This window comes from Schistocerca nitens, chromosome 1, assembly GCF_023898315.1.
Source record: "Schistocerca nitens isolate TAMUIC-IGC-003100 chromosome 1, iqSchNite1.1, whole genome shotgun sequence".
Taxonomy (NCBI): domain Eukaryota; kingdom Metazoa; phylum Arthropoda; class Insecta; order Orthoptera; family Acrididae; genus Schistocerca; species Schistocerca nitens.
Window position 1 is genome coordinate 227,987,671 of NC_064614.1, and position 15,252 is coordinate 228,002,922.

The 15,252-nt window shown below is 46.3% G+C and overlaps 1 protein-coding gene across 1 annotated transcript in view; it reads right to left on the bottom strand.

The window, feature by feature from the left end:
• LOC126246219 (headcase protein-like) overlaps window positions 1-15,252 on the bottom strand; it is a 758,320-nt gene that overhangs the window by 15,236 nt on the left and 727,832 nt on the right. The window contains exons 3-4 of the mRNA XM_049948378.1: window positions 6,646-6,834; window positions 3,889-4,077 (exon numbers count right to left, since the gene is read on the bottom strand). Coding sequence (XP_049804335.1) covers window positions 3,889-4,077; window positions 6,646-6,834 — 378 coding nt within the window. The remainder of the gene's footprint in view (window positions 1-3,888; window positions 4,078-6,645; window positions 6,835-15,252) is intronic.

The window sequence follows — 15,252 nt, forward strand, 5'->3', positions numbered from 1 at the left end:
ATACCTCCCGAGATCACGAATGTAAAATTAGAGAGATTCGAGCGCGCACGCAGGCTTTCCGGCAGGCGTTCTTCCCGCGAACCACACGCGACTGGAACAGGAAAGGGAGGTAATGACATTGGCACGTAAAGTGCCCTCCGCCACACACCGTTGGGTGGCTTGCGGAGTATAAATGTAAATCTGAAATGTAATACGTACTTGGATATGCAAATAATTTACCATTTCATTGAAACTGTATAAATTACGTCTGAGTATCGTCATTTACTTTGTGTACATAAGAAAATTTCGTAAGAATGTATGTTAATCTGTGAGAAGATCGTGTTACTTTTCGTCTACTTTTCGTCCACAGTGCGGAAGCTGGATCACGGTCTACTGAGACTGTGGTTTATCGTTTCGCAATACTGCTGCTCACAATGGTCGGGAACTCATGACAGATATGACAATATAGAATCGATGGGTTCAGGAAGGTCGTACTTAACGCCATGCACGAACTCAACAGCCACATGTGATTAGCTGGTGGACAATCACTAGTTCACCGGAACAGGATCGTACACCCGCGCCGTGGACCTTCAATCAGTAAATGGGCTTGTCTGCAACAGGGTAAGTAGCTACAATGACAGTATGACGCCTGCTGTAGCACCATGGCGGACTGTCAGCACGTCAACCAATACTGCGGCTTCTCTTGACGCGACAGCAGTAAACAGAGGTACACTGACAGTAGACGCACCCCACCGTCTTTTCAGACCATTCCTGATTCCGCGCATAATATTACCATGGACATCTCCATTCTGAAGTCTTCGAAAAGATCGAACGTTGCTAGAGTACATTCATCATCCTCAAATGTGCCCAGCATCTGACATGATGTTATAGAGTACCACTGGGTACACCGAGCGAGGTGGCGCAGTGGTTAGACACTGGACTCGCATTCGGGAGGACGACGGTTCAATCCCGCGTCCGGCCATCCTGATTTAGGCTTTCCGTGATTTCCCTAAATCGCTCCAGGCAAATGCCGGGATGGTTCCTTTCAAAGGGCACGGCCGATTTCCTTCCCCGTCCTTCCCTAATCCGATGAGACCGATGACCTCGCTGTCTGGTCTCCTTCCCCAAACAACCCAACCCCAACCACTGGGTACACAACACGATCACTTTTGGTTATCATGGCCGGTAATTTGTACAACAGTCGTCACATTTCTGGCGTGTTAAAGCCAGTCGCTCTGCCGTATCTTTGAGGTCTCCATGACCCTATCCTTTAACAAAATAAGGCATGACTACATGTGTCCCGTGTTGTCATAACCTACTTCGATACAGAGGATGTTCCACTGCTACCCTCGTCAGCTCATTCTCCAGATCCCTCGCCCAGTGAAAACGTCTGGTCGTTGGTTGTCGAGCGACTGATACATCATCCTTTACTGTCTATTGAGACTGATGAATTGAGGAGCGCCGGAACAAAACCCGATATCTCCAGTTTTGCTGTATTCGCGTGTTTGAGCCGTAGGGGGGAAGATAAGGTAGTAATAATACATAATGATTTACCCGTAATTTTCATCCAACCTCACTTGGACTCGATGTCCAATCGGGTTAGAATCAATGATTCTGTCAGATGGGGCAGCTGTGTGTTCGAAATTTTGCACCCTGTATATCCACAAATTGGCTACATATTGTACACATAAGCACTACAAATTCTGTCCTCCCTTGTACTGCAGTACCTGTGTAAAAACGGACACATTCTTCCCGTGGCCAGGCACTGAAGTGGCGGGTAGTCGCATCCTTGAATTTCAATAAGGACATGTCGCTATTCTGCAGAAGGCAGTCCATCTACATGGTGGTTTTGGTGGCCTTTCTGGTTTTCGAAATACGAGTGGTTACGTCCACGACGAATACTCTTCAAGAGACTGACCATCATCATCTTCACCATCAGTAACAACAACAATCGCAGCCTATATTCAGTGCTGGACAGGCTCCCATCTACACGGTTCCATGTATTATGAGCTTTTGCTATACCCATTTTGCATTAGATGTTGTCGAAATCTTTTTTATCTCTTGAAATCCAGAGACAGGTCAGATGGCGGGAAAATTAACTGAACAGCACAAAAGACATTGGACTACCTCAGGTGCGACGATGGTGATGTTTGCGTACCCCTTTTCTGCCTATTACAGGGTGTTCACCTATGACGGGTGCGCTGTGTGCAGCATTGAGTGGGAACGAATACAGATGATGCACTAAACGTCACATAGCACTCTGGCCCTTCTTCGGAATTTAGCAGGTTGCATATTGGTTTAGTCAAAATACGACTAGTTAGGTAAAGACGCCCTAGAAAATGCTTTGCGTCATTTAACGCTCCGACTGATGTTTCAGTAGCAACTAGTCACAGTGTTGTGCACAAACTCCAACTGAAACCTCACAAAGCACCGGTGTAGTATCGACCGACCAATCCTGGTAGAGTTGCTCGATACCAATGTTGCAACTGGTTGTTACAGCCTTTGCGTGAACGATAGATTGAGCGTGAAACGCTCTTTTTCTCTGATGAAGCATGGCTGCTTTATAAGAGTCCGAGAACAAGCAGTGTTGCGTTTCTGAAAATTATTGTCCGATATATGAAGTACCTTTGCTTAATATGGTACAAGGAGTGTGGTGAGCAATTAATGTGCCACGGATAACTGGGGTAATATCATTCTACCAACCAAACCATCTGATAAGTGTTCTTTTCTTCAGAAAACTAACAATTAATAAAAAGATGTACTGCTGTTTCGTGATGGGCAAACCAAGAGCGTTTACGTCAATGCTTAATATGGTACAAGGAGTGTGGTGAGCAATTAATGTGCCATGAATAACTGGGGTAATATCATTCTACCAACCAAACCATCTGATAAGTGGTTTTTTTTTTCAGAAAACTAACAATTAATAAAAAGATGTACCGCTGGTTCGTGATGGGCAAACCAAGAGCGCTTACGTCAATGCATCCATATGACAATATTAAAGATGTTCTGATGATGAGAACTATTAATTAGAAGTTTCTGCTGCCGGCCGGAGTGGCCGTGCGATTATAGGCGCTACAGTCTGGAGCCGAGCGACCGCTACGGTCGCAAGTTCGAATCCTGCCTCGGGCATGGATGTGTGTGATGTCCTTAGGTTTAATTAGTTCTAAGTTCTAGGCGACTGATGACCTCAGCAGTTAAGTCGCATAGTGCTCAGAGCCATTTGAACCATTTTTTAGAAGTTTCTGCTCAGCTCAGTGAGCAAATACTACTGACATGTAAGTTTAAAATGGTAAATGGCTCATCCATTTTCGCGGTCTTCTTACCAAGGCCGCTCGGTAACTAGTCCACTTTGGATGAAACTGAAGCGGCATTTGCCACATTGCGAAGAACGGGCTGGAGCGTATGCGGCATTGGTTTCCATGCGACATGAGACACAGCGCTTGCATCGTACAGGTCGCAAGAAGCTACTTGGCACCTGCGCAGAAAAATATTCACTTTCTCGCCAATTGTCGAGTCCACCCCGTCTTAGTTTTCTGTCGCTTGCTGAATTGTGAACTTCTTCCGATAGATGCGGCTGTCTCAGTTGTTTCTGCGCTGATTTTCTTATTTAGTACTCTAGTCTGAGACAACTGTTGATTAAACTGGCATAACCCGCTGAAAGGATAGTTTGCACCTCCCCTGCGGCGCGGTCGCCACCACACACAACGGGAGCCCCACCATTAACATTGCACCCCCCCCCCCCTTTCGCCTCAAAGATGTCGTCTGCGCAGGTACGGGAAAAAGTAATTTTGTGCGCACTCTACACGAAACATCCTGTATAACAAGAATTGTAGTGAACATATTTTGTTTGTCAAATCACGACTATGCTTTGAGCTAGAGCAGCACAGATGGGCTGCCAGCACTACTGACCTTGGAGCGCTCGATGCAGCAGTGCATGGCGGCGAAAATGTCGTAAGAGTACATGGTGCCCAGCACGAGCGAGGAGCCGTCCCAGGCGGTGCCGCAGAAGCGGCAACGGATGCCGCGTCCGGGACCCCAGCCCTCGAGACATGCCATGCACACCGCCGACAGGTACTGCGTGCGGCCCTCCACCTTCACCTGTCACAAGCACAATAACATCGCTGGCGAAAACATAACTTTAACAGCATTTATTACACAGGGGGCTATAAAATTCTCCTCATAAACTTCTAGGACATGTAGAGGGGCCGAGTGCACAATATTTAGAATTGGAACCCATGTCCGGAAGCGTACCGATTCCGCGCTACAACTGTTTGAAAACGTGTTTGCTACACAGATATGCAACAGGGTAGTCATGATGGTGGGTGCTTAAGTCAGATCAGCTGATGCTATTTGACGTCTATCATATCTCTCTGGCCTGGTTCGAACCTCCTTTACGTGTCTGTGAGTGTTAAAGGAAGTTGGTTGAGTACGCGGTTGCACAATACACCGGCATGAACCTTCTACATGGTCAAGCTCACGATAATGGTAGAGCTGCCCGTCATTTTCATTAAGACCATTATCCTCAACGTCCGACTCCACCGCTTGCCCTTTCCGCCACAATTACGCTATGGCTTCGAGAAGAGGTATCTTCACCGTCAGCAGGCGTGACTGTTGTGCTCCAAGGTGACGCCGCACACCCGAATAGGAAGAGGCGGTAATGTATCATGTCGAAGAGAACCCGCCAACGAGTACACGAGCAATTGCACGTGCAATGTGTGTTGCTCCCAGCACCGTCAGGTATGTTCCGCATGAGCACATCCATACCACCTCCAAAGGATACAGTTACTCAAGGCAGCCGACTTTGCACCACGCGTTGAGTTATGTATGCAGTTTCTGCGCCGCTGCATCAACGAGCCCCTGGTATTTCCACAGTACATTCTCTTCACAGCCGCATGCAAATTTACTATGGACTGTGTTCTCAATTCTCGAAACAGCCATATCTGGGCAGACGAAAACCCACATGTCACGCATGTCCAGGGATTACAAGGCAGATTTTGTATAAATGGGCAGGTATTCTGGGTGGTCACCGTACATGCTTAAACCCAAGCTCACGGGGTTCCATCTAGTTGGCGTGTTGTTGGATGCTGTGCAAATCCGTCAAGACATGTGATTTCAACGCAATGGCGCATCCGTTCACTTTTCACGTCATATTCGGGGACATATGCACCAACGATTCGGACACAGACGGATAGACCGAGGTGGTCCAATCGCAGGGCCTCCACGAGCCCCTAATATGACTTCACAGGACTTTTCCTCTGGGGTAGAATGAAGAGTTTGGTTTATGAGATTGGTATAGAGACAGAAGATCTAGCGACACGAGCTGTGGGTATGTACCACAACATCATACATAGGTATAATGTGTGCAATGGACCTGGTGGTGGTCACATGGAACCTTATGTGTACTGGATCAGAATGCTAACAATCCTTTTGAAAAGGACAAAAACGGTTTAACTGTAAAAAACAGTGTTTGTGAAATCGATTAGTTTCCTTTTTGTTGCTTTCGTTATAGGCGAGTGTAATTGCAAAACAAGTGATGTACTGGGTCACGCCTCATAAATTCCTTATAAAAAAGGTCGCGTTACCAACGTGTTTTCACATGGTTATAGCACGGAAACGGTGCGTTTCCGGATATGAGTTCCAATTCAATATATTATCTAATCAGTCCCCTTTAGGCCCCAGAAGTTAGTAAGCGAAATTTAGAACACCCTGTATAAATTACGCCAATAATATATCAGATAACAATAAAAGACTTCATATATGATTTAGCCGCCCTTAGGCGTAGGGTGTCCAACAAAGGACTTCCTGATTTTAAAATTCAGCTACGCGTAAACAAACATCGATAGAAGAATGCAACAAACAGTGTATTTACTCTAAAAAAGGGAAGTATTTTATACATTAGTTTCAAATAGTATTCACAAAAGCCGTTATGAGACGGTGCTTTACACTGTACAGCTCGCATCAGCATGCATAAATAACTCGTTCTCCACAAGCATTTTTTTGTAACCACATCACGATCTTCTTACAATTATACCGCTCGCAGTAGCGAGGTGGCACTTATTTTGTCTCGACGGAAATGGTTTCAGATGCCACACAGATCGACGATTGAAGCTCGTTCAGCGGGTGAGACAGTTCCGATAGACAGCGTCTTTCAACATGCCCCACAAAATGCAGTCTACGGAGGCCAACCCACGTGCCAGTAAATTTTGGATAACCCAACGTACTCTTTAACCTTACCACTCATCAAGCAAGCGAAACACCTGTTCGGTGTTATGTGGTCGAAACGCTTGTTGTGTGGCGACAAACTGTTCGTTCGTTCGCTATTTATCGATTCTCGTATGCAAAAATGGCCGAAAAATGCCTCTGCTGTATACAGATGCCCAAATAGTAACTTTTAGGAGAATGCAGCAGTTTCGGTTCATACGAATAGGGATTTTCGGAACCCTGAAATCGCCTGTTTTCTTTATTCACAAATACATTTAGGTGGAAGTGTTTTTCATCTATGAACCAGATGTGGCCAGCATCAAACACTTAATTATCAACCACTGTGAGAATCTCGTTTCTGGCATAGCAGGTAGAGATACGATCAGCATGGCGCTGTACAAGAACCTGGCAGCTCAGCAGGTGAGACACTATATGGAGAAAGGTCGCCAGCTGCGGGCTACCCACCTGTATGCAGAACCTGGCGTGCTGCCGCGGGCTGAGGAAGAAGGTACCGTCGATGAGGGGGTAGCGGTCGAACACGGGCAGAGACGCCTGGCACAAGATGCAGCACACGCGGGACGTGTGCAGCGCCGCCAGCGTCGACAGGATGAAGCAGCGCGTCTCGTCGTTGCCATGGTTGCCCTCGTCCTCCATCTGCAACAACCAACACAAAGCAGGACGTCAGTGTCATTTCATACCACTTGCTCCTTATAACGTTCCATCTGGGGCGAGCATGCGTCACGGACGTTGCCACTGAGAACCGATACAGGAAATAATAACACCACTGCAGCAACTGCTCAGCAGACAGCAACAGTTCATGAAACCGTAGTCAAACTTACCTCGACCTGCACAAATGAAGCAAACCAAGATTTTCTTCGCAATACAGATAAAGAAAATGTGGCACCAATCTAGCCGTTCTCGGTGCCATTCATTCTCCAAGTTTCATTGCAGCTTCACATTCGTAAGAACAATTTTCAAGATGGGTGACACAGTACATTCATTTTTAATAAGATGATGGTGCTGAAAAATCGTGTGTGTGTGTGTGTGTGTGTGTGTGTGTGTGAGAGAGAGAGAGAGGGGGGGGGGCTGCGAGCGAGTGGGGTGGGGGGTTTCGACGGGCGCATGGGAAAGACAAGTATCGCGCCTGACTGGTAGCTTGTAAAAAGGGAGGACAACAGTGTTTTTGTTTTATTTTTTAAGTTCCTATGGGACCAAACTGCTAACGTCATGAGTCCCTCGGCTTACATGCTATTTAATCTAACTTAAACTAACTGACGCTAAGGGCAAAACACACACACACACACACACACACACACATGCCCAAGGGAGTACTCGAACCTCCAACGGGAGGAGCCGCGCGAACCGTGGCAAGGCGCCTTAGTCCGCACGGCTACTCCGCGCGGCGAGAACAGTGTTGTGCGGTGCGATGGAACGCAGTAAGCGAAATAAGATGAGTTCAAAAATTGAGAAGAAAAATCGGACAAGAAACATTTATACTTTTAATTCCAAACAGAAGTCGAGCTTCTCAGTAAAACTCAATAAATAGTAAAAGTAACAACAAACCAAGAAAACGGAAACCAACATCTTTATTTTAAATACTTGGTTTATTTTTCGAATCAAGCAATTTGCAATTCTCTTGATAATAACATCCTTTCGTTTTGAAGGAGTAGGCGATATACTTGGTTATGGCGAAAATTTTCGTCATAACTATGTATGACTATACGAAAGCTCTGACTGTAAGCAAAATGTGTCCGTTTGACGCGTTATACAATATACATCCTCTTTTTATTTTAATTAGCTTTCATTCTACCAACTACGAAACCAATAGTTGATTTATAATTATGCTTAACCGTGTAACATCTCGTATGAATTTCAGACATTTGAAAGTTGTTACACATTTGAAAGTGGTTTTGGACAATCCAAAATGCAACGATATCTTAATTCAGCTAACGACAGCCAGTGCGGCAGACTGATGTCAGTCGGAAAATTTGTTTTGCTGCCGACCTCACGGAACTAAAACATTCCGTAACAGAACGAACCGCAACCGGAGTCAGGTACCGAATCTCGGACATTCACAACTGTCTCTACCAATCGCAGTCGTTGACCTGCCTACAGTCGCAGGAGGAAGGCGCTCCGTGCTGCCTATCCACCGCGAGTCGACGACCGGGTATACTGACCAACCTTCAGGAAGTTTCTGCAGTTGCACCCACCATGTTGTAGCAAAAGCCAAGGCTAGGTCACCGGTTCCTGTTCGAGATGCATTTAAGGGACATAGAAACACGGCGGCTTCAGTTCCACATAGTGCATTTAGACCCTCATGGTCATTCCCTCATCTTCGAACAGCTGGTCAGAAATATGACGTTCAGTCTGGCCAATCACCGTGATTCCGATGACGCTGCCATTACCATCATCGACAGGCCTCGAGCCTCAGTCCGCCATCTGACTCTCCGGGATCTCAGGCAGCTCAGCACTCTGCCAGCTTCACAAAACTACTTCTCTGGGGTCCAGTCGTACCCACGTTCGTCGAGATTCTAACGGAGGACGCCTTCTCTCTGTGCCACTGGGACGAGATGAAGTGTGCTGTATTCGCAGTGACAGCAGCTGACGCCGAGCCGTTCAGCTACGGACCGGTAAACGAGACTTCGCCTGACACACCAGCTTCAGTGGCGACGCGTGGCCCATGCTACTGGAAGGTCAACACACCAGGAGATACTTGGAGGTCAACACACCGGGAGACGCCGTGTCGGTGCAGTCGCTACGTTCGTAAGGGATCACCGTTAGCGGCGTCGATGACTGACGATTGTAAATAAACAGTGATTATGAGAGGTGGCATGCCTTTACGATGCACACTGTGACTTGCCCCCTCTGATGCACACAGTGACTTGCCCCCTCTCATATTTATATCTTACTCTGAGTAATTCGATTTGGGAAAGTATAGCCGAGTATGGTCATATGGTTATTACAAGGCTAGTATTGAGAAGTAAGAAGATATGAATATTTTCCTTTCTAACTGCATGCGGTGAAAAGTTGCTATTCCTTCACACGCGGACTTCCCACGTAGCGTCTCTCGTCACCCGGGTGGTCCAGTGACAGGCGGGTTCTGCTGATCTTGAAAGGGTTATGCAGACGGGTGTGAGGGGGGTGTGAGGAAGTCGAGTGGATGCTGTCCAGACGCCGACATTGTCATAAGAGCGGGGGCGACACGCCCACAGGGGCCTGAAGGAGCGAATGGGGTTAGAGATTCCGTTACTTCGCAGAAACTTAGTGAAAACACTTTCTGACGGGCTCCAGGGAGGCGTGGGAATGACTTGTGTTCCCAGGCAGTCTTGGCGGACAAATTTCTGCGTTTTCTGCAAAATCGTAACTGTGTTTGGCTTGCTCAGGAGATAGCTCCGCGACGTAGCAAAATCGGCGCAGAAATTGGCGCCAACTATCTCCATTGGTGGAATGGCAGTGCTTCGGCAATAGAGTGGAATTTTCCGCCGGTTTTCAAGTTGCTGATTGGAACGTTTAACCACGGCCACTGTGGTGGGGGCGGTAATGTTCTGTGTTCGGCTTGTACGGGTGCTCTTGGTAGAGTCGGCTCTCGCCTTTCGGTCGGAGTAGGTTACAAGACTGAGCTCTCGCTGCTCTGGACAGCCTGCCTTCCGTTGGCTGTCTAATATACATTAATTTCATTGTAACTGTTTGACGAACTTGCTGAAGTTTCGACTTCAACGTAACTTTCCGAGTACAGTTGGCAACTGAGCATTCTGCATACAAGCGGCCTATGTTGTCCGTCTTGAGCAGTTTTGGCTTAAGTTGACTGTATAGAAGTTACTGTGTGACTTCGCTTGTTAAAATCGATCACTGTAAGTGATTTTGTGGCGTACCTTACGCATTTGTGTTGTTAGGAAGTCTTTAGTCTGGAACACGAGACCACGATAATTTGTTTCGGGCTATACTCGCGACATTATTATCACCATGACGGGACGTCGAAGCAACCAGCCATCACCTCTGGTACGCCAGATCGTGTCCTTGCAGTTAAGAAGACAGCTTGGTAATGTATGTCCGCAGCACCGGCAGATTACGGAACTTTTCTATGTGATAATCAGAGCTCAGCAGAGCGCGCCTGTTCGTCTTTTCTAACGTGGTTCTGTCTTGGGCGTTCATTGTCTGAGTTCTCACTACTGCAGCAGCAATTAATGTTGGGTTGTCTGGGTGTTTCTCTGAAGATTTGAGTTGCAAGGAATTGGCTCCACATACCACTTGGTCATAAATGTCACAAGCTAGTTTATGGACAACTTCACCTTCACAGCATTTATTTGAGTGTCCAATTTGACGCATTGTAAATGTTTCATGTGTTTTGTTTATTATTTTGAGTTTAGTCATGATAAATCAAATTGTTATTTTGGACAGAACTTTCATTCTGTAGATCGGTAGAGCAACCCTTTCAATTCCTCACTACGTTAATGAAACTTTCCTTTATCAAATTAATTTCTATCAAATTAAATTATTGCAGGTGACAAACTCTTTTCTACTCCACTTGCAGGGTCGATTACAGTCAGTTCGAGTTTCTTCTTAATCCATGTGCAACAGCAAAAGTCGGAGTTAGAAAAGGTGGGGCTCAGAGCATAATTTCCATATGAAGATTCTAGAAGAATTTAGTGTTAAATACACTGCTAGCGCGGCACCTCGTAATTAAGAGTTCGTTTTATCCACGAGCTGCCTTCTTCTCCTGCATCCACATCCCTTCCCGACAGAGAATGTGCGTCCACTACAAGCCGTCCTAGATACCCCGTCATAATCCGTTTATTTTACTAACTTCGAGAACAGGAACTATTTGAAACTATTAACATGTTCTCGTCATCAGACGAAAGATTACACTTTCACGTATCGTCGACAGTGAGGTCACTACACACAGAGCGCATGGACATTTTTCAAAGGACCCGTGGTAGATTTTGCTGTATAGGTTCCACTGAATTAAAAAAAATCTAAAACTGGGTGGCCGGACAGGATTTTGTACCGCTGTGCTATCGAATGCTGTCTTCAACCTCTGGTACACCTCTCTCGATACCAACATACGAAATTTCTCTCGCCACTTTGGCTGGGAGTGAAATTCTGTCCTCTTTAGCGGCGTATATGCTCCGTTGAAAACGTCAGTCACGTCAAAACACGAATCTGGATACTTCTCGTAGTTTCGTATGTTACACGGTACCCTTGAAATGAACTGCAGTGGCTCGTACAACTGCTAATTACGCCGTACGGGGCCCACATCGCCTTCATTCCATTTGTCTGCAAATTCCTCCAGTCGCTGCGTGTCACCTGAGATCCTCTATGAGCCCCACGTTTTTGAAAAGAACACGGTCGGCTACAACCAGGGACTGAGCTATGACCTGCGCCACTGCGAGCCGTGGCGAGGCAGTCGGGCGTTGTTTGCGCTTCGGGGAACACGTACCGCCCGCTTGTTTAATCTGCCCTCCAAATTAATTTTGTGCGCGCCTCTACTGGCGCCGCTTTCCTGTCCTGTGTTTGTCCAAGCGAAAAGCTGCCCACTCGTGTTCCTCTACAACCAACCGCAATGGAATACATAGAGACTCCAGCGACGGACGTGAATATATCATATCCGTGCCGGTGACACAAAGAACCCGTGCTCTATACTATTCACGCTATTCTAACGCAGAAATTTTTTCTACACGAGATGGAAGTAAGAAATCTCCAACGACAAAATTTGAAGGTCTCTTTGTGTGGACAATACCATTATATTTATTAAGTAATCTGCTCACTCTGGACCCTGTAAGACAGAAAATCTGCCTTTGGAATTCTGTGGTACGGTACAGACGCGCTACCGCCTATGACGAAAACAGGCTGACTAGTGGAGCAGCTGAATGAATGTCAAGAGCTCAGATGGCAGGTCGGTACTAAACAAATAAGGGAAAGCTGAAATGTGGAAGGAAAATATACATACAGGGTGCGTCATAAAAATGTATACACACTTTGAACTATCATAGACAATATATTTCCCGTTCTACAAGGTTAAATATCTATGAGAAAGTAATGTTATGTTTTCTTCAACAGGTGGCAGCCTGTTACTGGAGAAACTGCAACACAGCGGACGTGCGTTTGAGCTTTGAAGCGCGGAAGCAGATAATTAAGTGGTACTGGAAGTTTGAGAATGTAGCTGCGGTTCGAAGACAGTGAAGAAGTGAGTATGGTACAGAACCACCATCAAGGTTAACAATTACACGTCTACGAAAGAAATTCGAAATTCATGGAACAGTGTGTGATGTGCATAAATGTCGATCAGGGCGACCTCGTACAGCTACAAGTGATGATTCCACAACTGCGGTCTTGGAACTGTTTCAGCGTTCGCCTCAAAAATCTTCAAGGCAAGCGGCATGTGAGAGTAATGCTAGTAGTGTGCTACGCATTCTGAAGAAAGGCAAGTTTCGTGTATACATTCCAAGGCTGGTGCAACAGCTAAGTGACGACGATCCATATCGAAGGTTAGAATTTTGTGAATGGGTTCAGGAGATGGTGAGACGTGAACTGGGATCTATGGGTAGCATAATTTGGTCGGAGAAGCCCAATTCAAACTCAATGGAACTGTCAATGGACACAATTGTGTGTACTGGGCTGAAGATAATCCTCACATTACAGTTGAAAAGGCTGTGAATTTGCCTGGTGTAAATGTGTGGTGTGGTTTGTCTGCAAGGGGACTCATTGGGCCTTTCCGCTTTGAAGGTACTGTTACTGGAGAAACGTACCTAACAGTGCTTGCTGACTCCATATTCCCTGCCATTCGTGCATTATACGGTAGTCATGAGTTTTATTTCCAGCAAGATGGCGCCCCGCCGCACTATCATAGGGACGTACGAGCATACCTGGATTACAATGTGCCAGGCCAGTGGATAGGACGCAGGCGACCAATCGAGTTGCCGGCCGCTGGTGGCCGAGCGGTTCTGGCGCTCCAGTCTGGAACCGCGCGACCGCTACGGTCGCAGGTTCGAATCCTGCCTCGGGCATGGATGTGTGTGTTGTCCTTAGGTTAGTTAGGTTTAAGTAGTTCTAAGTTCTAGGGGACTTATGACCTCAGCAGTTGAGTCCCATAGTGCTCAGAGCCATTTGAACCATTTTTTTTGAACCAATCGAGTTTCCTGCACGCTCTCCAGACCTCACGCCGCTGGATTTCTTCTCATGGTTCGCAGTAAAAGATGTGTACAAACGTAAACCACGTAACCTGGACACACTTTGGAATGAGATTCAGGCGGTGTGCGCAGAAATCTCATTGGACACTTTGGTACGATTTACGGAATCAGTGGTGACTCGTACTCAGAAATGTATTGACGCTGAAGGCCACCAGTTTGAACATTAATCACATTTGCAAAGTACATTTATTTTTCCAATTGGACTTAAAGCTTTCCATTTCCAGAAATTTAACCTTGTAGAACGGGAAATAAATTTTCTATGACGCTTGAAAGTGTGTTTGACGCACCCTGTATATGTATACGGGTTATACAAGGGAAGTGGACGTGAAAGCAATATTACGCAAAGCAACGAGGAAGTAGCTAACGATGAGATGAGAGGTAGTATACTGAGAGAAGAATTTAACAGAGCTCTGACAAACGTAATTAGAAACAAGGCCCTTGGAGCAGACAACATACCATAAGAATTACGTTCGACGAACAGTGTCATTCTAAAATTAGCGAGCACGGAGGACATGGACGGGGACTGCCGGCACTAGGTGGGAATGTGCGCGGGCCGAGAAGCGGGTGCAGTAATTAACGCAACAGCGTAGTGAGCAGGAGATCCCGGGTTCGGGTCGCGGCCCAACACGTACTTTCACACGCAGCTGCTGATTCCGCAGAAAGTCCCGATGCAGCTTATATCATCAGTTTCTTTGCCCTCCCTTCATTTATGCAATCAGGCAACTACATCCACAGCGTGATCATGCACACGTCCAAACACGTTATCTTTTTCCGATCATTCCATCATGTTTCATTTCGGCCCTTGCTGTTCCGCTGATTCCACACAACCAACTGCCTACATACCACTGCACTGCCGTGATTTATGCCTGCGGTCGACGGCCACATTAACATCTGCCACCAATTCTACACCATCTACAGCGCTCAAAAGTGACCAAACTTCTCTTATAAGGGGCGGCTGACATTTTTTGCGCAGAGATTACACGTAATTTACTTTATTTTATTTAACATAGCAAGATTACAGCCTTCAAGCCGTCTGTTACATCTGACCAGGTATTCTACACATTTTGCATCACATTCATTACGATAAGCACGTTAGAAGCTACATTTCATATACGAGGGTTGCAACTTTAATAGTGGCAGCTGTTTATTTACGGCTCGAACAAAACAGATAAGTGCTTCAAAGTTTTACTGACCTTCAAAGTAGTCACCAGCATTGTGTATAACCCGTTGCCAGCGATGTGCAAGTCGTAGGATACTCTTAGAAGTGCCAGTTGTGTTGACAGTTCGAGCGGCGCGGTCTATTGCCCGACGAATTTGTAGCTGTTCTGAAGCGAATGCCGTGAAGTGTTTCCGTCAGTTTAGAAATCGAGTTGAACTCACGAGGCCTTAAGTCAGGGGAGTGCAGTAGGTGATATAGCACTTAGCAACCCCACCAGTCAAACAAATCAGTAACAGCTTGCATTGTACGTGCTTGAGCACTGTCCTGCAAAATGATGGTCAGGTCCTGCTGTTCATTTTTTGAATACATCCTTCGCCCAGCTTTAAGAACAGAAGTGATGACTCTGGAGGACCTCTCCAGCATTTTGCAGGACAACGCTCAAGCAAAATGCAAAACGATTTAGAAAAGATATCTGAATGGTGCGAAAATTGGCAGTTGACCCTAAATAACGAAGAGTGTGATGTGATCCACATGAGTGCTAAAAGGAAGGGCAGCACGTTTTGTATTATCGCGAAATATGGGAGAGAGTGTCACAGAAATGATACAGGATTTGGGCTGGACATCATTAAAAGGAAGGCGTTTTTCGTTGCGACGGAATCTTCTCACGTAATTCCAATCACCCACAACTTTCTCCTCCGAATGCGAAAATATTTTGACACCGACCTA